The sequence below is a fragment of the Phoenix dactylifera genome, unplaced genomic scaffold (genome assembly GCF_009389715.1).
Source record: "Phoenix dactylifera cultivar Barhee BC4 unplaced genomic scaffold, palm_55x_up_171113_PBpolish2nd_filt_p 000090F, whole genome shotgun sequence".
NCBI classification, from domain to species: Eukaryota; Viridiplantae; Streptophyta; class Magnoliopsida; order Arecales; family Arecaceae; genus Phoenix; species Phoenix dactylifera.
The window spans coordinates 111,204-133,348 of record NW_024067679.1 but is presented as its reverse complement, the minus strand read 5'-3'; the positions used below and the strand labels follow the sequence as shown (position 1 = coordinate 133,348).

General features: G+C 38.2%; 1 protein-coding gene across 2 annotated transcripts in view; it reads right to left on the bottom strand.

The window, feature by feature from the left end:
- Positions 1 to 21,780, bottom strand: part of LOC103697272 (protein DETOXIFICATION 46, chloroplastic) — a 69,945-nt gene extending 48,165 nt beyond the window's left edge. The window contains exons 1-5 of one of the 2 annotated variants that reach the window (XM_039116390.1): positions 21,139 to 21,780; positions 20,957 to 21,051; positions 15,892 to 16,000; positions 5,109 to 5,164; positions 3,424 to 3,479 (exon numbers count right to left, since the gene is read on the bottom strand). In XM_039116390.1, the coding sequence (XP_038972318.1) occupies positions 3,424 to 3,479; positions 5,109 to 5,164; positions 15,892 to 16,000; positions 20,957 to 21,051; positions 21,139 to 21,550 (728 nt within the window). In that variant the 5' untranslated portion in view covers positions 21,551 to 21,780. The remainder of the gene's footprint in view (positions 1 to 3,423; positions 3,480 to 5,108; positions 5,165 to 15,891; positions 16,001 to 20,956; positions 21,052 to 21,138) is intronic. The other variant, XM_039116389.1, reaches the window with a different exon arrangement.
- Positions 21,781 to 22,145: the final 365 nt, after the last annotated feature.

Here is a 22,145-nt window from a genome sequence, read left to right as displayed (position 1 = left end):
AATCATGGAAACATCCCAGCTTATGGATCAAAATCAATGACCTTGTGCGATGACTAAGAGAATGGTGGAACACTAGAAATTTGAATAGCATCATTAAAGTACAACTAAAATCAAGATCAGCATATCAAGTCCTTGGTGTTTAATTTTAGTATACTTCTATGCATTTTGCTGCTTCAGTGTAATTTAATGCACATAGAGACAATTTTAAAATGGTTTAATTAGTTACATCCTAAATTCAAGAAGAAAAGGGCACTATTCTCAAAAGGAATGGACAAACCATAAACATGTATCAATAGGCTTCCTAAGGTTTTAATTTCATACATGAATGCTTCTTAATAAACAGAAAAAGTCATAATCTTCTTCCTCTAATGTCCCATGTATGGACTTGTGATCCAAGAGGGTCACCAAACTCGGTGTTGACCACTTTAAGCAATATAGAAAGGACTAAATAGGGTCCAAAAGCGAGATCTACCACATCGAGAAGCCAAAATACCTGCCAACTTCCAAAGGCCATAATTTGGCCGTACACCACCTGATTAAGATGTCTTTTTTAAAAAAATTGGGTAACTTTTTCAGCTCTAAGATATGATGCTTTTGCTACCAACTTCCATCGTTCGAGCCCCAAAATATGCCGGTCAAAGAAAAACTTATCTTTTCGGAAAAGCCTTTCACCAAGCAGCTAAAGGCAAAGGCAATGTAGAAGTCGAGATCTACCTCGTGTAGGATTTTAGCTTTTCATGTCATGCCTATTTTAGAAAAGTTGTGTTCTCTTTTAACTAGAAGAGGAATCCAACCCAATTGTGCAAGAGATAGAAGCTATGTATCTCAATTTGTTATTCATTAATGAAAGAAAAAAGGACCTAGAAACTACTTTCGTTAATTTTTCTAAGAGATTTGAGTTAAGCAGGTTGAGGGAATTACTTCCTTCCCCCTAATGAAATCAACTTTATTGTGGAGGCCTTGGTAATTCCAAGCCTTTATGGTGTGAGATCATTAAGACCTCAACCCTTCTTTCTTTTACTTGCTTTCCTTCTAAATATATTTTGGCCATCCTCACCCTGATCTCCTTTTATATTGACTCCTTTTAGCCATAACTGCACCTATCGCAGCTTCTTCCCCTCTTTTATTACCCTCCAATGCAACAAAAGCAGTAGACCATCGAATTGGCCCTCAAAATGAACCAACCTCGCTGCTATCAGACCTCATGAGCCTAGCCAAATAGCAGCATGTGGTGGACTTCTTGAGAGTCCAACCAGCCCCAACAGCCTCTAATATTAATTCCCACAGCCGCACTACAGCATGAATTCCTAAAGCCTAATTCTTCTTTGAATTTTCCATCAAAAACTTTCCTTTTTTCCATGAACTTCAAATTTTTGAGTGACTTTCAGATCTGGGAATTTACTTGGACCCCCACATCTAAACAAACCATAATTAGAGTTCTATGGCTTTTGGAGAGTGTTTAACTCCTCTAATATAAATGAAGCGAGATTTTCAATTTACTAGGAATGGTTCTTGATCCAAAAGCAAGAAGCAAGACATGACATAATCGAACAGTTGGCTGCACTTGATTTATCCTGACCAAAATAAGATCTGCTATCCTGAATCCTTTTATGGCCATTTGGTAACTACCAATGCTTCTGCTTGCTGAATTTATGCTTTATTTGTGTATGCCATATAATTTATTGCCCAACACTAAGTTTCAGCAACTTGCATTGGTAGAATAATATTTATGTATCATCCTTGCATCTAGATGAGCTTTTAAAAAAATTCATGCAGAGTATTTCAGATTTTAAGTTTAAGATTATTATACTGATTCACATTAGCAATAAGATTGCATCATATAAAGTTACAATTTTAGCACATGTTCGACAAGTCCCTTACGGTTATTCGTTAGCAGTTTGTCCCTTGTAATCAAATGTCCATGCTATGTGCAAGCCCAAGCCACAAAATGAATTGTTTTGGCAGCAAAGTTTCATTGGAAGCAAATCGGCATGGGCGCTTTATGCACTAATAGAAAAGACCAACAAAGCCACATGATAAACAAGAATAGCATGTACTGAAAACATGTAGGAGACATTTTTCTTATCCAACAAATACATAAATAGAAAGAATTTCACTCAACATCTTTTGAACTTAGGTTCGCCGAACCAGTACCTGAAGGCATACCGGTTGGCGACTAGTTCAGTATGGTACGGGACTATACCGTGCCATTATGGGGCATGTGGAAAATAGAGAGAGGCAAGGGAGAGGGAGAAAACGAGAGAAGAAGAGAGAGGGAGGGAGGAAGTGGGAGGGTCAAGGAAAACCCTAGCCCTTGCAGAGCAAGAGAGAGAGAGAGGAGGGAGAGGGAAGGAGGAAGGGGGAGGGCTAAGAGAAACTCGAACCCTAATCCTAGCGAAGCGAGAGAGAGAGGGGGGGAGAAGGAGAGGGAGAGAGGAAGTCGTCGTGTTGCACCCCTTTTAATTTTTGTGCTTCTTTCTTTTTTCTTTCCAAGGATATTTTCTTTTTAACTCTCATGCTTTTTTCTTTTTTTCTTTTCTAGGGACGTTTTCCTTCTGAAAAAATATGAATCGAGAGACAGACGGTGCCATGCGCCAACCCTTACAGAAGGGATCAGCTGAGTGGACATATTAATTTAAAAGCATCGGAATGGCCATAGTAGTTGGTACTTGACCCATTGAATGGTATAGAAACAAAAGGAAAGGATGCCTTTTTCCATTCAAAATATTTAAACTTCGGGAAAAAAGTCAAATAACATATGCTAAATTTACACAATCATGTCATGTACCATTTACAAATTATGTGATGACACAATGGAAGATGATCATGGCTTATTGCCAATTTGCCATCTAACTGTGCAAAATATCTTTAAGTGCAAACCGGGGGGGGGGGGGGGGGGGGGGGGTGGGGGGGGGTGGAGGATGGGCAGAACTCATCAGGAGGGGTTTAACAAGCATGAATGCGGGGGGAGGGGGGACGCTCGAACTTGCCGATTCGGCATAGTTCGGTCATCTTTGTTGTGCTAGTGAAAAGATAAAGGCATAATTTAAATAGGTAATATACAAGAGGAGAGATGAAATTTTACAAACTGGCTCAAAATTTTATATTGAAACCAGATATGAACTCTATAAGAAAAACAATATAATGCATCTATTATGTCTTTTGAATGGCATAATGCTCTTTTGCAATCTCAAGGGAAAAGTTCCATATAAAGATACTAGCATAGTGTATAAAAGAAAAATGAATCAGCACTATAAATGCATCCAAAGAGACATATTGATTATTCAATATTTGGACCCATATTTAAATTGCTAGGCAAGCAATAGTTAGCATATTTTATGGATAAAAGAACAGAATTAACATGTTTCTAAGATTATATTGTTTTTTAAGAACAAAAAGGAAATTGATGTTCAAAAATAATACCTAGCACTTTGAGCAACCATTCCAACAAGGACTGCAGGCCATGCAAAGCCTCTAATCTGAGGGAAAACAACAGATAAAAACATCAAGAAAAGTTTAACAGATTATGACAAAAAAAAAACTACAGATTATAGAATTAAAGTAATTCAGAGAACACTAGATATTATTTCATTCGGTTGTATTTATAAATATCAATGCAAAAGAATGATATATGCAGGATGTATGCTTTTAGAACTAATCGTGTGGTATGATTTAAGCACAATCTAAACAAAGTAACAAACATTCTCATAGATAATTTACAATATTTTAATTCTTCAGTCTATTCAACATTTTGAAAATATAATGACAACGTGAGAACCATTCCCAGATTAGCATGTCAACACCAGCTGTCATATGTCACAATCTATTCACTTGAGAAGCATTCCCAGATTAGCATATCAACAACAGCTGTCATACGTCACAATCTATTCACTGAGTAAGAGTTCAAACTTAAAAGTTGTGCAACTTGTTTCACACATGCCAGCACATACCTTCATTACATTTATTTCTATAGAAGCATAACAATAAGTAGGATGCATACCAACCCATAAAATAAATGTTTTATTTTCATTGCATCACATGTCACTATGAGACCTTTCAATAGAGTTCGGGACAAAAAATAAGCCAAGAGCTATCGTATGACCATACAGTTAGAAGTCTGAATGACAATAAACAAATGAAAATTAAAACCCTTGGAGATTTTCTTCTAGTTGTTTTTCTTTTCCATTTTCTAGCAATCAGAATCTCTCATTGGCATCTAACGGTTGTGGCATCAAATTTCATGGATTATGCATTGATTTTCAAATCTGGAAATTAGAGTTTTGTTTAAAGATTTTGGAAACAAGCTCATATATTGGAAAAGAACTGGGAAGTTTTCCTTGTTTCAGTATTGACACTATCGTTTAAAGCTTTTATGGGGTTAAAAATATCATAAGACTCAATAATTTTTGAGAGAATCTTTCTTTTTATTTTTCACATAAAGAATACAAGTAGTTATATTGTGATTTTCCCAAGTGAAAAGGAATATGATAGTTGTTATGGCTCAACAATGGATGATAACTAAATAAAAGATCCAGATGACATTTGCAATAACTTATTATTATTCTAATCTTTGTTAAATTTGATTATAGAAAGGTGATATCAGAGGATCATAAGATCCACATTTAATAATGTATATCATACAAATGCCCAAAAATTTATGTAACATGATATTTTAAACCAACAAGTCATTTTCATATCAACAAACTACTTCAATGTTTGTCAGTTTGACAATCCCAAGGAACCAGATATCAGGAGAGAGAATAAATTAAAATAAAGTACTTAACTCCTATCAGTTAAATATTAGAGAATCAGCAATCCTTTAAGCACAATTGGGGGTCGTCTTTTAAAATTAAATGGTGCATTCCTCAATTTGAAGGAAAGAAAAAGTCAATACGAAGTTCAAGAAGAGAACAATGGAATGAACTAAATTAAAGATAACAAACTAATATATAAACTGCTATGATTCAGAGACAGCAAAAAATTGAATCAAAATTAAGCAAGGAAAATTGTATTTTGTGTTTTTAGATAAATAAATTCAAGTTAGTTAAACTGTAAGCTATACTTTCTCAATACATCAAATATAAAAGTGCATTTTGAAGTATATGCACCTGAATGTATGTATTGGCAGAAGGAACAATGTGCATATTCTCTGACCCAGTAAAAGCTGAACATGGATGAGAAACATGTGAAATCAAATTTCAGATGTATAATCAATGTTCTGATCAATTAATGATGCAAAGCGTAAAGCATAAAAAAATAGAGTAATTATGCTGAAGCTGGACTAAAGCTGTACAACCAATATATGTTCAAAGCATACAAAAGAGACCAAACGTTAAGTGAAAACAATTTGGAAAAACAAGAAAAAAACAAGAAGAAGAAGAAGCATTCACGCAATCAATGTTGCATTAGAAATGAATCTCTCTTGCCCCCCCCCCCTCTGGTACAAGAAATTGTACTTATCAATAAACCAGTTAGATCTCCTTAATGTTATAACATGCATTAACATGCTTCATCTGTAACGGGACAATGTGGAATACACTGTCTATCACAATGGCATGGTTGACTTCTTGGAAACAATACAACCAACCAATTTCCTCAAGCATGATACTTCCTTTACCATTTCTCTAGCTGCCAAGTATCTGTCACTGAAATAGGCAAAGTTAAATCAATTCATACTGCAAAAGTACCATAGAAAAGACCAAGGTTAGACGAACCGACCGAACCGACGTACCGGTGAAGACCGGTACCGATTCGACACCGGTTCGAAACCGATCCCGAACCGGTTTTGAAAAAAAATGCGCGGACGCGCGCGGACGCGTTATGCTGCATAGTGGCATTAAATGCCACTCTGCCGCATTAAAACCGGCCACGTAGGGCAGTGCGTGGGCTTGCTGCCCCGCATGGCGAGCCCGCGCAGGGAATCACGCGCACGGTTCCCCACGCGTCGACCGCGATTCCCACTGAGTGGAACGCGCGCGGGCACGAGTCGGGGACGCGTTTCCCCACTCACGCTCGCATCCCCGCATGCGAGCGCGCTTCCCGCAGCCTCTCTCTTTGTTTTTTTTCCTTTTCTTCTTCTTCCCGAGCTCCTCTCTTCTTCCCTCTCTCCTCCTATCTTCTCCTCTCTTTCCCCCTTCTCCTGCGAGCAAAGGAGCTCTTCTTCCCCGTGAGGTGCTCGGAAGGAAGAAAGAGGCCCGATAGCACGAGAGGTCTTCTTTTCCTCTTTCCTCCTCTCTTCTCCTCTCTTCCCCCCTTCTTCCCCGCGAGTACCGGTGCGGTTCGCACTGGTACGAGCAAGGAACCGTTCGGTTCCGACCCCTCCGGTGCAAACCGGTGCAATTCGCACCGGTACGGGCTTTGGGGTCGGAACCGAATTCCACCGCTATACCGTACTGGTGGAGGCCGGTACCGGTACGGTACAGGCTGAACCCGTCGGTTCCGACCGATTCAACAGACCTTGGAAAAGACCCTTGAGATGAGTAAGCACAAAACTTGTAGGTTCTCTACCATCGTCCGTACCAGTGACAAGAAAAGTTGGCCTCAAAAAGATCTATCACAGTGCCCTTGATAACACATTCTATAAAAAAACAAACCACCAGCTCTCTCCATTTATTTTCGGAACAAAGCATCCTAATGCTCCTTTTCTGAATTTTTCATCTATCTAGTAACAAAATTGGCATAATACTAATGCATTTAATGAATCTAATTAGAGTCTTCGTATACATTAGGTCACGCCAACAACATGTAATGTGCTAGAAATTCCCTGCAATTTTGTTCTTCTGTCCATATGCTGGAACTTTCTGAACATATTTCGCTTGTGGTATCACAGTCTGTCATTTGATGAGTCCTTCAAAATTTCCATGCTTCCGAAATGTCTCAGTTAAAGCCTCAAACTTGAAGATCCTAGGCATGCCCCTTATTACAATAAACATGTCATCAACACAAAAAAGAAGATAAACCAATGACCCAGCAGATAACCTAGATGGCTAACTATTGAACTTTCAGCCAAAAAATTTTGGAATGTCATTGGGAGGATCAATATAACAAGCATAGTTTTGCATTAAGTATGAGACAGCTGAAGCTATAAAGCCTTGTTCTTTTGGCTCTAACCATGATAGTCTTTTGGTTCTAACCGTTAAATTATTCAAGCAAAATGCAGCCCATTTCATATGAATAAATGAAACCACAAGCCTATAAGTGTTCGGAGATCAGATCAAAGATGTTTGTTTCACCTAACTTAACCTAAGAGAACCTAGCAAGGTACGCCATCACAGTACTGCCCCGTACGAGTGCCACCCTGTCACTATATCGGTACACCTGGTATAACGGCCGATTCAACTACCGAGTGTCGGTGTACCGATACCGAACTGGTACAGAACAGTACGCCCCATACCTCCGGTTTGGTACGGTATGGCGTACCATAGAACCTAGTACAAGTTTCTAAAGTATAATGAATCGATTCCAATTGGAAACAATCCAAAAATACCCAATTCTAGGACACAAATTATGATCTTTAATAGGATTCTCTTGCATTCATTTTAAGCGATCTATGGTTTTCTGCCTTTGCAATACATCAGAAATTAAAAAAAGAAAATCAGAATTTTTCTTTAAATTGTGCATAATCATTATTTCTATATTTGGTTTATTATTTATAAAATCTAATATTTCTTGATTTTGGATTTCCAAGCTGAGAGAGAAATTAGGCATCAAAAAATATTAGCAGTTGTCAGTGCAATTGCCATTTAATATATCCTTATATAGGGATAAGAATTATAGATCTGGTTCGTTGAACTTTTGATTGGATACTGAGGCTTCTTAGCCACTCTTTATAATATTTGTTATGCTTTTTAGTCTAGCAAATATATTGAATAACATGATTAGAAAAATTGGTGAAAAACAGAATCGACTTTTAGTAAATAATTGGGGTTATTACCAACAATGTCAGTCTCAAGCCCAAATGAAAAAGGTGGCGGGCTAACGTTAAGTTGATAACTAATTGTAAAAGTCATATCAAATTATGAAATGAACCCTAATTCAATACTCATAAATGCCAGGATGTTAATATTGCAATAACATCAAAGTAACAATAAACAGGATAAATTGGTGGATCAGGATTCATACAAGAGAGGCCAATGGTTGATAGTTATGATTCATATAGGTTAGGACTATAATGAACATATTTAACAGGAAATTATCCAATGATATGAAGACATGTTTATCTTCAATTTGCATTTGAATTAGACTAAGCAATGGGTTAGATCAAGTCAGGCAAAGTATGGGTAAATATTGCTTCCTAAAGATTAGAAGGATGACTTCATTGTTTATTGTGCTGGTACCAAAACCCATACTAGTTGCCGAACGGTACGGTATGATACAGTACGCAACCATGCCATTCTGTTCCGAGCCCATATCAAGACAACATAGCCGGCGAGGGAGGGGGAGGGGGAGAGGGAGAAGGAAAGAGAGGAAAAGAGAGAGAGGGAAGTAGGGGTGAGGGAGGAAGGGAGCCAGAGGGGCAGAGAGAGATGGAGGGAGGCAGCAGGAGGGAGAGATAGAGAATGAAAGAGAGCAAAAAGAGAGAGGAGCAAGGGAAGAGGGAGAAGGAGAGAGAGAGAGGTCGAGAGAAGGAGAGAGAGGGGGCTTTTGAGGCCCCATCCCCTCCGGCGCGCAAGAACAGGGACTTTGGACCTTTTTTTGAAACTTCTTAAAGTGAAGTCAGCACCGACTTCACTTTACAAAATTCAAGAAAAAAAAGGCTAAAGCTCCTCTTTTGTTTCGAAATAGGGGCGGAGCCCCTCTTTTCGCACGGTGGAGCAAATAGGGGCTCGAAAGCCCCTTCTCTCTCCTCTCGGCCTCTCTCCCCCTCACTCTCTCTCCCTCATCTCTCCCTCCCTCCCTCTGTATCTCTCTTTTTCTCTCTTTCCTTCTCCCTCTCCCTCCCCCTCCCTCCCTCGTCAGTTTATCAAACTCAAGGGCAAAACCATGCCAGTCCACCCCCGATACGGCTTGATACGCCCCAAACAGGATAGTTCTAGGTAGTACAACATTCCTTCGATGACCTAGTAATTGTTCTTTTAACTTCCTCCAGTGAACTAAAGAGGAACAAGAATAATGCACAAGTGTTATCTGTGCGCACTTGCTTGTGTATGTATGTGTTTTTGTGTGTGGGAGAAAGAAAGAGAGAGAAAGAGAAACTTAAATAATTGAAGCTATCACAGACCAAGTTAAAACTCTATGCAATTGCTGGCAAGAGGTTTGAGCCTTCAGATGCTAACATCTCTATGTCTCGTGAGATAGAGAAAGCCAGCTGACACTAGATCACCGTAAGGCTACAAGAATGAAAACCATCAATAGAACAGGAAGTAGATATCTCAGAATGACCATTATATAATTGCAGGGAAGGGGAGCAATGTACCTCAAATAAGGAAGAATGAATTAGAACTCACAAAAAATAGTAGTCTTTAATTTGTGTCTCTCTATAAAAAATGTGTAGGTCGAGAGACGAGGTAAGTGTTTCTATAAGGAGTAATATAGATAGGTTTTGATCTCTCATGTGATGGTATTTACATGTTTCCTAACTTGCTAGGTCCATGCGGACCAGCATAAGCCATAGTCACATGACTAGCTAAGCCAGATAGACCAAAAGAATTATAATTTAGAGGTATATTATATATGTGTGTGTATGTATGGATGACACTTGAGATATATAATATGTCCAATAAGAGATTTGCTACTCAATTCAAGTGAACAACTAGTTTGATGATGAGGATTGATCAAACAATTAAAATAGGTTAGTGAATGGTCAAAAAAGTGTACAAATTATTTGTGTAAAAATAAAAAGTTATATTTGTCGTTTTTGCAAATTATTTTCTTGGATGAAGAGTTTCTTTAATGTAAAAACTATAAAGTCTAAACAAAGCCTTAAGCTCGATAGATGGGTGTATCAATTATGGGTTTGACGGTTATTATCCTAGAGACAGTTGTTATCTTAAAGATAGTTGAACCATCAAATGGCCGGACACATACCTCATGATATTTCATTTCTCTAGAAGATCTTTAAGATATATCTTACCAAGACATTTAAAACCAAGGTTCCCAATATTTGTGCACACCACCCTATATAAAGAGTATTGTACAGTACTACCAAACCAATACTCGATATGGGAGCATACCAAGTGTCAGTACACTAAACCAACCATCATACCAGGCATTGTACCAACATGGTACCGGCACGAGGTCCAACACCGAGATTGCATACCTTGTTTAAAAATCAAACAAAAATAGAAAAATGAGAGAATCATGCCAAAATTTTGGATTTCAGTATGATTCATGATATGCTATAGATCTACGAATAATATGAGCAATGCAGCCAAAATCATAATTTTTTTAAGCCTATGAATTTTTAAATTAACAAATATACTTTGCATTAAAAAATATTAAAAATAAAATAATGACCAAAAAAATTCTGTGAAATTGATAGCTTGTTTGGGAGTATACATGCTACTTTATATCTAAATTTCATAGCAATTTTTGTAAGTTTAGGCATGATCATGCATGTAAAAACCTAGGCCAAAATTTAAATAAATGGTCTTTTGTGCATATCTATGGGCTCAAAAAAATACATATAGCACCCCTGGTAGAGTCCTACACTGATCCAAATTAAAATGATTTTTTTAGATATTTTATATTTAAATATTTTTATTTAAAAAATAATTACAAATATACATACAATATAAAAAATTATAAAAAAATTGGTATTATATGTTGGATAATTCAGAGGTATTTTTTGGACTAAAATATAATTTTTTGTTACAATGAAAATTCACTATTTTTAAATAATTAATTAAATAACGATCAATTGAGATATGTATGATCTCTAGTTGGGTTCTACATTAATCTGAATTAAAATTAACGTTATAGATATCTCCTAATTAAATATCAATTTATTATAAAAAATTAATTACAAAATATTTAAGTAACTCTAAAAATTATTAAAAAATTGTGTTAGATATAAACAATGTAGAAGTATTTTCTGGACTAGTTTGATGATTTTTTATCACAATGCAATTTTACTAATTTTTAAATAATTAATTAAGTAATTATCAACTGGTGTAAAAACTTTTGAATGTGTTCGATAAACTTGCAGGAATAGATTCAAAAAGTAAGGAGCTAGAGGGTGACATTAGTTGCTAGAGCGTAAAATAACTCGTGTCTTCAATGATTAACATATTACAACACGGTTCTTTTTCATTAGTTGATGATTTTTTATTATAATATAATTTTACAATTTTTAAATAATTAATTAAGTAATTATCAACTGGTGTAAAAATTTTTGAATGTGTTCGGTAAACTTGCAAGAATAGATTCAAAAAGTAAGAAGCTAGAGCGTGACATTAGTTGCTAGAGCATAAATTAACTCGTGTCTTCAATGATTAACATATTATAACACAGTTCTTTTTCACAAACGAAAATATTTAGAGAGGACACTGATAGTTTTGGAATCTCGGCAGCTGTCGTAACTAAAAAAAGTTTGAATCCAAGTATATTACATATCAATGATCATTTTTACCTGATGTTAAATGGTTACTAATATGATACTATCTTATATGTAATTTTCTTCAATATTTTTGCAGTTGAATGGTGGATTCATTTTGGTTTGTCCACAAAAAATCTTAAGTGGCTAGCTATCCGAATCCTCTCCTAGACAATCTCGTCGAGTGGTTGTGAGCGTAACTAGTCCACCTTCGCCCTCATCCACAGCAAGCAAAAGAGCCGTCTGAATAGAAACACCTCAACGACCTTATATATGTTCACTACAATCTAAGGTTAAGGCTGAAATGCATTCAGAAGGAAGTGGAGCTCAACTATACGAATCCAATTCACTATGCTTTCGTTGGCAATGAGGATGATCCTATTATCAGATGGCTTGTGGGCCAACAGCAGGAGCTAGAGCTTGATGAACTAGGATCGCCTCCACGACTGGCTAGTTTCATAATAGCGAAACTAGGGTGGATGCATGGCAATGGGCAGATCCTAACATTCCACACGTCCTTCCAGCCAAGGAATATGGAGTCATCCCCAAATCGCTCAATTCGGGGCGGACTAGGACGGATTCAGCATTCAAAAAAAGAAACAGGCAGGAGGAGAAAGGGAGAAGGAAAGAGAGAAAAAGAGAGGGGGAAGGGAGAGGGAGGGAGGGCCGCTAGAGGCCTCCGAAGGGCGTTGGAGGGGTGCTAAAAGGTGTTGGAGGGCTGAAGCAAAGGGCTGGCACGGGCCCCTCCGGCGCCCCTCTGGCGCCCAACGGAGGCCTCTGATGGCCCTCCCTCCCCCTCTCTCTTCCTCTCTTATTCTCCCTCTCTCTCCCTCTCTACTGTGTCAGTATAGGCCCGGCACAGAAGGCACGGGAGTGTACCGAACCATAACGTCGGTCGACTAGTATGGGCTCCGGTACCGGCACGGCGAACCTTACTTCCAGCTAATCAACCACAGCCACAAGGGTCATTAGGGAGCCAGTCGTCATATGACTCCTGGTTCGAGACATTCTCCCAGAGATATGATCAAGAGTTGCTTAGACGAGGCCACTATGCTACCTAGTCGACTCAGTCAGGAAGGCTACATCCATCCTCCCAACATAGCCAGGCAAAGAAGGGCACGAAGGAAAAGCAGGCAGCTCCTCAACGCAGCAAAAAAGAAAAAGAAAAAGCAATTGCAACCCTGATAGAAAAAGCAAAGAACCACCATTTATGACGCAGCAATAGAGTGGTCTTCGATATACCGGTAGGTTCTAATTTACACATGCTACACAAGATAGGAACTGTGGTGCACGATTTGGTAGAGCCCACGAGAATATAATTGTATACAGGAGACGAGCTTCTTGAGATCATTCAGGAAGACACAATGCAGCTGCAGACATGGTTCGTCATCTCGGTACCGAACTCCAACTAGCACAGTGTCGATATGGTACAATACAGTATCGATACCGAACTGGTACGATACGGTATGTCCTGTACCGCCCATTTTAGGCCAGCATGACATACAATGGTTGCAGATGATCCCTACATAGAATAGGATCCATAGACGTATCAAGTTCCGAGTCGTATGCTGGACCCTATTACCCACAGCCATAGGCAGCCTATGACCTATATGGATACGGATATGGATATGGTGTGTCTGAATCATCGTTTTTCGGTGGATGCTACCCTACGCAGCCCGAAGCATCTTACGGATCAGATGTTTCCGGCATATTCGAATGGACCCCTCCACAGTTGTATTATCAGCCAGAGAATACTTCTTAGAGCTAGAGCTTCAGTGAGAATCAAGATTGGTTATAACCTAGAACGCGTTTCTTATGGAAAGAGCGTATAGAACTACAACACCACTTGGTTAAAGGAGTGGACTAATGTGCTTCCTGATTATGCTAATGATCCAGATATCTATGAGAGAATCACCACTTGACGAGATTTTAGATATCGGTATATATATTGTACTTTAGATATATGTAATTAATTACTTCATTTTATATTTTGTATCTTACTAATTGATTTTAGAATATTTCATGTTGCTTCTTTTAGCATGCAAAATATTCTAGAAATAAAAATTGCACTTAAAATTATTTTATGTTTTGCATCACTCTAAAACATCAAAAGGCATCATTTAGGATATATTTGGACATAGAAACATCAGAAAAAAATCAAGAAACATCAAATAACACTTAAAATTATTAAAAAATTAAAAAAATTAATTTCTTTAATTCAAACTTAAAAACATATTAAAAAAAATTGGCCTGTCGATTCAGAACCGACATGCCATTGCGTATAATATGTCGGTACGATACCAATATGGTACTGTACTGAACCAGCCGCCGACCGGTATAGGTTCTAGTACTGGTTCGGCAAACCTTGATCATACAACTTGAGAGATCCAGAGAATTATGAGGCAGTCATCCTCAATGATAAGCAGGCACAGATTCAAGCTGCCATCCAAAAAAGCATCAATGACTAGTGTCAGAGGAAGGAGATTGTCAAGCAAAAGATTTAGTTTGGGCCCTTATAGTATGAGTCAACCAAGGAATCCTAAACCGGCCCGTACCGGCCGTTTCAGCTCGTACCGAACCAGTCCAATATCTGATCGGGTCAGTTCAGGCATAGAAAACGGTTCCGGACCCGTAGGGGCCAGAACCGCCCGTCCAGTTCAGCCAGGACTCGGTGCAGCTTTGCACCGAGTCCGGTTCAATCTGCCACAGCGTGCGTTGTGGCATTTAAGACCATAGCGCGTTGCGCGCGCGCTATGACCTTTTTGTACTAGTTCAGCCGATCCAATGGCCGACCGGTACGCCTACCAATACCAGTTCGGCGATCCTTGAGTCAAACTCTAGCTCTGAGTCCTCCAGCGCAGATCTAGGCTACAAAAGGATTTCGTCAGTCAGAGAGGTTGTTGGCAGAGGCAGCAACCAGATAGTCTCTATATTTGGGGCCTTTGGTAGTAAGAAAGGGAAGAAGTCCAGAGAAATTCCTGCATGAACCACCATTCACGATATAGATCTGCATGCCTTTCTCAGCAAAGATTCCAAGCAGCTGAGCATTAACACCATGCTAGCGAAGATAAGAAAAGGGACATGAGGAGAGCTACACCCTAGTTCCACTTCAACCACATCCTTACAAATACGGTAGATGACATACTATTAATCTGCTAACACCTCCATCTAGGGAGTCAATCAGAGTGTATATCCTCCTGGATCGAAGGACATATACAGCAAGCTATTAGACAATAGTAAAGAGGAGTTAGAGAAGTGGATAGCCTCCTACCAAAGCAAGTAAGGCACCAACAGTTTGACTCTAATTTGTGATGGTTGGACGAGTCGCAGCAGGGGGAGCACCATTAATTTTTTGATATATTGGAACATGAAGATATTTTTCCACAAGTCATTTAATAGTTCGAATCAGGTGCACGACGTCCATTAGATCCTCAAATTAATGGAGACCATGTAAAGGAGCGGAATGTCGTGCAGGTGGTCACAGATAATGGACCATAATATAAGGCCACCAAGAGATTCTGATGGACAGGCAGCCATATATTTTCTAGATTCCATATGCTACACACACCATAGATATGATGTTGATGAATATTGAGAAGATTCGTAAAGTGATGCAGGTTGTCGAGATAGCGCAGTGCATTACCAGATTAGGAGAGAAGAAAGGGGGCTAGCCCCTTATGAACACCCTATACACTAAGAAAGAAGGGGGCTAGGTGCCCAGCCTTCAAGTTCATTTTCTTCCTCACGTGCCCCATATAGCTCCCTCCTCTCCTGTGTTTTCTCTCCCAGGTTCTCTCTCAAGCTCTAGGGCTTAGCAAACTACTAGATAACTGCTACAGGGGCTAAGTGAATCCAAGCAAGGATCTATAGTTGTTACAAGAATTTGAAGTTGCGACTCATCTCCAGCAGTCGTCAGTAGTGATATTATCTTTGACACTTGTTGAAAACCTCAATGTATACAAGGACAAAATCCCTCATTTTTCCACTGAATTTTATACAACCAAACTTTCATGACAGAAGGAGGATACTGAAGGCAATCATCATTTCACTCGTCATAAATTTCTCCGCAGAATGATCTCCCTATCTCTTTCCCAGCAACTTATAGACTTCTTTGGAACCCATATCTTATAAATAATTCTTTTCATTTTTAATGTTTGATCAGCCTTGAGATCAAGGACAGAGCTTGTTCTTTTCATTTTTAATCCTCAGAAAATAGAATTTAAAGGCTATTTCACTATTTTATAAATCCACATGTTTTCTCATTAAAAAATGACTGAAATAAAAATGAAGTCATAGCATAAAACTGATGCAATATCATCTCAGCAACTGCCATAATTTCTATAAGGTTTCTCATATACCTGCTAGTACTTGAGGACCCAACAATCGTGTAAACAGAAACATTCCTAAGCCACAAGCAAAAGCAGCAAAGAGTAACATGGATATCTGATGTTGTGCTAACCCTTTATCCTGCATTTACAATATCACATTTGCCTACGTCATCATATGATAGAAAGCATGGCAAGCAAAACAGCATAAATTAGAAAATAATTGTTTGACACCTAGAGTTTCTTTGAGGTGCATCTGGGTAAAAAAATACTGTTGCAGATCAATAAAGCAATAAAATAGTTACTAAAGAATTCAAGAAATGCTAAGCTGCATCTATCACAGGCATTCACTGATCTAGAATCTAAAACAATTTTCTTTTAATATCCATTAGAGTACACTGACTCATTTTTATGCATTTAACATATCTGAGCCTTTTTCTAGAAAATGAATTCTTGTGTTTTTCACATCATGAATGCCAAATCATAAGCTAGTTAGGAAGCAAATATTGCTGAATGGTAGCACAGGACTCTTTGGAATGTTTTATGGGGATTTCTATAATTTAACCTAGACAACACAAGTTTTCAATGACTTCCATGAAAGAAGCACACTTTAGAATTTGCCACCTACCTTTAAAAGCTTAACTTATATGTTTGAGTAAAGATTAGTGGTAAAATGGATAACAAAAGCCCTTATTGAACAGAACTGATGTATTCCTATTCAAAATACACTAAAAAAAAGCAGTTAATGAATAGACATCGGTAAGCATAAAGTCCCTTGCAGCTCTCGAGCCCCCATGTTCATAAGAATATCTTACCTTCTCTCTCTTTAGTTCTATTTTTGTCCAGGGAAAGGCAAGGATATTTGTAGGCACGCCCTGTCAATGTAACCTTCCACCTAACAATTGTGCCACCAAGGAAGTGCCTAAATCTATTTACTTCTTCTAAGCCACAACTTTTCAGGTTAGTTACAGGGTGTTCTTTCAAATTCCACTTAAAACACTAGCAAACAAAGAAACCCAGAGCTATATAAATTCAAATTTTGAAGAAGCAACTTTTCTGTAAGAAGCCTTTCCACAATTATAGAGGCAAATTTAATTCTGCATACACAATCGAGGCGAATTTAAGGCCAATAATAAGAATTTGTACAACCACATAGTAGATATTTTTCTTTGTATACCATTGTTGACATAGAGATTGAAAAGTATACTGCTATATGGGCCAGTTATTTCATGGAAAAATACTTAGACGATACAAATACTAAGGCACTTATTTTGGTCAATTGGAGCTATATACAACTTCTTGAATTTCATTAATCTTACTAACAAGATTAACAGATTGATGAAGAATAAATATCCACGGCACTAATGCATGCAAAAAAGTGCGTTTAAAATTATATTAAGAAAAAATCAACATCATGTGATTTGCCATTTACCTAAAGTTACTTTAGTAAGTTTCTCATTATTTCTCTTGGCAGTGCAGCAACAAATGGATATAATTATGGTGATAAATCTAGCTAATGGGACTGGTGTACAAAGAATTTAGGGTTGGATAATGCAACAGCTAGTGCTCACTTCAACTCCAATGTTGGAATCAGAGCAACCTACTAGAGCGATATATATATCAAGGTAATTGATGCGCAGTTTTTATCTGTGGTACTTCATCATGTTTTGTGTCTTACAGCTCATCCCGGTCGAATTTCTACAGAAGACATATGACATACCAGTTCTAATCTGCATGTGTGATGTTTGATTGGCTCATAGTCATTGACCAATCAGAGGGATTTCTATATTCTCAAAAATGAGGTTATGAGAAAAAAAATCATTATTTTTTCACAATCAATGTTCCTTGAGAGGCATCAATATTACATTCATAATATCCTCACCCTCATTTCAAAATAGTAATATATGAAACTTTCAAATTCTATAGCACCTCCTTTAACAAGATCTATGAAATTTCAATTGTTGGCCAAAATGCAAAGTTTGCTTGTCAACCAATGTTCTTAGTATCACATGCAGAGGGGCATGCCGGCCGAGCACTAGCACAGTACATACAAGACCGTGCCATTCTGTGCAAATGTTGCGCACTAGCATGAAAACATGCCAACTAATGCATTTAGCCAATATCATGCCCTTGCCACAAGCCAGCAAGGAAATCATGCAAGATGTATTGTGCCATGCCGTGCCAGCACCTAAGTCGATGTTGATAACCTTGTGTTTAAAAATCAGTGTTTTTTCTTCACTAAAAGAATATTCTTTGAAAAGGATTTCATGAGGCATTTTAATGTAACATTTTCATAAATACAATGATGATGTGGGTTATGTAGAAACTGGAAATCAAATCCTATAAACAATGCGAATGTAGTCATAGCTACTAAAATTAGTTCTGAGGGGAGATTCACTAAATGGATGAATGTGTCAAGACTAGCAATATTCTGACTCATTGTTAATTGTTCAACTGGAGAATTCCACAAGTCTAGTGAAGTTCTCCATTTAGAGGATTCCACCTCCCCACTTCTAATCGTTCTGGTGGTACGATGGGATTCATGATGCTTTCAGAGTCGAATCGTCATAAAAGCAGTCCAAAACTTATGGATCGAATTGGATAATTTTGCACCATAATTCAAAGGTTTTTGGATGGCTAAACCAAAGTTTAGTCAGTTTAATTATTCTTTAATGATTAGAGGCTGTTTTCCATGAATTTCATTGACTATGAAGTATGAATTTATATGTAAAGAGTTTCTATTTACCATGGGATTATTGCACAACGTCATTTAGAAAGGCCATTAAAAAGTGGCCACTCCCCATCCCAATAAAAATATATAGATGCATGCTTTCAGACTATATCAAGAGATATTTTCCCTCTCTTTATCTTGTGTGGGAGGCATGAAATGGGTACAAGGCCCTAGAAATATTTAATCTTATGGGCACAAGATTGCTAGCTATTCCTTCAACTTTCTTTTTTTCTTTTCCTTCATCTCCATTTCTAATTCTTTCTCTCCATTCCTTCTCCTCCTTTCCTTTTGCTTCTTTTCATTTCTGTATTTATTACTTTTCATCCATCTCAACTATTAGAAATCAGGATTTACCCAGACCCCAAAGTGAAAACTCAACAGCCAAGGCCTGGCCAACTATCAAGGAGACTAAGGAATAGGAGGGACAAGATCTAGAATATGTAAATATAGAATGAAAACATAGGGAAAGGCAGTTTTTTTTCTTTGTCTCTCTTGGGAGAGGAAAGTTTGATTGAATGGGGAGGGATGTTGTTTTACGATATAGGTTTAATGGAGATATAAAAATAAATTATGCCTTAATTTGTGGTGTGGAAAGAAACTCTCCTTTTTGTTTAGAAATCAACAATGAGAGAATAATGAGGAAATCAAGAAAGTATGCTTTTTATATTTCCTTTCTTTTTTCAAAGCAAAGGTAGATTAGAATGGTAAAATTGCTAGATTTGGTAATGCAATTCCAAAAGATTATTTTTTTATAAACCCTATTAGACATATCATGCTTCCAAGATTGCTACCAAATTTAAGAATTGGAAAATCCAACAGTCCAAACAACACTGCATTTGTTAAGGAAAGCATCCTAGTTTAGATCCTCATTATATTGACATGAAATGGTCTCTTGGCTTGGTGGAAGATGAAAAAATAACTCTTTCTTTTACTTTACTTTTAATTCACTTGGCCAAAATCTCATTAAAAAGTCTAGGTTTTTTTATTAGTAGGTAAATTGAAGCCACAGCTTCCACAACCACTCACCCCAACGATATTTGATAGAAAGAAATATAGAGTTCTCTAAAGCAAAACCTAGTGTTCGTCAGAAAGTCATTAAATATTTGCTGGTGATTTGATAAGGCCGCCTGTTTGTTTTGAGAATGACCCTAAGCATGCTCCATATCTATTTCTTTTTAGTTTCAATTTGTTTCATTTTCACAGATTACAATCATATCTTATGTCTTGCTAAGGATCAAAAATGCAACCTCTATAAGTTCTTTTATATTTTTGTTGTAAGTCAAATAAAAAAGAAATGTAAAGATGGTAAGAAGAAAAAGGAGGTAAGAGGATGAGAAGTCAGCATTACAACTCATGCATCTCTGCATATATGTGCCTACATCAAAATTACCATATTTTTATTCCATAAGAGCATATGGCTAACTTCAATTGCTCTCCTCTTTTTCCAATACATTTGACACTAACAACTCTACCAAGCACCAGTCATCTTCTACCCTATGAGTACATGGACTAATGACTCCCTCCCAAGATCCTAGGATCCAAAGTCTTTCTTGATGATGACTGTCTTACAACCATCAGTGGATGTGGTTCCAATTCTGTCCAAAGAGTGAAAGTTCAATTTGCTCCCACATGGATGATGAGTGACCCAAAGACCGAAGGTTCAACCTACTTCCACATGGATGTCCTCCAAAAATTGGAGGTTCAACTTGCTCGCATATGGAGGTCGATGTATCCATAGAATTGAGGGTCAACCTGCTTGCACATGGAGTTTTAGTGCCTAGTGGAGTTAGTGGCAACCATCTTTCTATCATCAAGGAAGTGGCTCAAGTCTCGCCTGCAAGCAAAAGAATCAACTTACTTCTCCTTCTTCTATATGCAGTTTGAGTAACAGAATTGGTCACAATTAAAGCAACAGAAATGAGTTATTCCTTCCCCTTTTTCCACGTTTAATTCTTTTATCATGTTGTATCACAATCTTTATTTTCTTTCTATCAACCGCTCAGCAAATTTAGAGTCCTCTTACTCGAGGCATAAAAAGAACCTAGCCACCTCCAATCGATCTAAGCCATGATCGATCACAAAGATGAATCTTAAAAATCTGAAAATGATATGTGTTTGCAAAAACATTAATTAGAATAACAATTTAAAATCTCTAAGAAGCAATAAAGTAATTATGCATGTTTTCCGTCATTTGAAATAATGTAACTTTTGGCTTGCATTTTGCGTGCTTATGAATTTATCATAGCCATCATGAAGAAAATCAGCAAGAAGAAATATAGTCCAAAAACATACAATTGACTACGGTAAGCATTAAAAGAATTTGGTCCCTAACATTCATTTCAAGCACAGAAATTCAACAATGCCGACCTTTTTAGCAAGCGAAGTGGCGACCATATTGGAAGTGGCAATGGAGAGGAACATGAACACATAGCACAGGTAATCACAGAACACCGTCCCCGGTCCTATTACAACCCCAACCACAAAAATCACCAAAACTGAAAAGGATAAAGACAAGAAACAACATTAACTGCAGCACAAAGGGGTATTACCCAAGGCGGCGAGCTCCAAGGAGCTCCCCTGGCCAATAACCATAGTGTCAATGAGGCTCATGAGAGGCCCACATATCCACAGCCCAGTCGCAGGAGCCGCGAACAAGACAATCTCCTTCATCTGCGCCCAAATGCTCGGTGGGCCAGAATCCAGCTCCTCCCCGGAAAGCGTGGAGGACCCGGCGATGCCGCCGCTGTCGGGCAGCTGGGATTCTTCGGCATGGGACGAGCAAGCGGGATTGAGCCGTACACGGCCGGAAGCACTGGGCGGGAATCGAATTCTTGGGATAGAAGGGCGGAGAGGGAAGGGGGAAGAGATAGAGCGGGAGGGGAAGGCGAAGAGGCGAGAAGGAAGGCGGGTGATGGAAGGAGGGAGGGGGAGAAGGCGGGAGGAGAGGAGGCGGAGGTCCATGGGAGCGGGAGGCGCGGGTAGAAGGGAGGAAACGAGAGGAGGCGTGGTAGGTGTGGGACTATTTGATTTCTTGACGGAGGGGCGGAAGGGATTTGGCGATTGGTAGTGGGACGCTTAAGACGAACATGAGAGGAGAGATTTGTTGGTATTGAGGCGTATTTAGCAACGTGGGGTTTTGGCGACCGCTGGCGAGTGCGCGTGGATGCGAGATTGAACGAGTCCTGGACGGAATGTAAGTAGACGGGATCGGGCAAAGAAAATGCCGCCTGGAAGACATTGAAAGAGGGGCACGGCATATGGTTGTAAATTGATCGTTATACCACTAGCTCTCCAGCTTGGATCAAATCAAGATCGCAAATGTTTAGATTTAAATTTAAATGAATTCTTAAGTTCAAGAAAAGCTCTTCTAGATATTGATGGCAATGCTTGATTCTTTTAGTCCGTTTAACATCATTCAACCCATTGTACATCAAATCAAATTATCTATTTAATAAAATGATGATATTTTTGATTTAAATTTTTAACCTGCTTAATAAAAATATCAGGTTTAGATTGATCTATTTTTGACCTATCTAGCATATATTTTATCCGATCC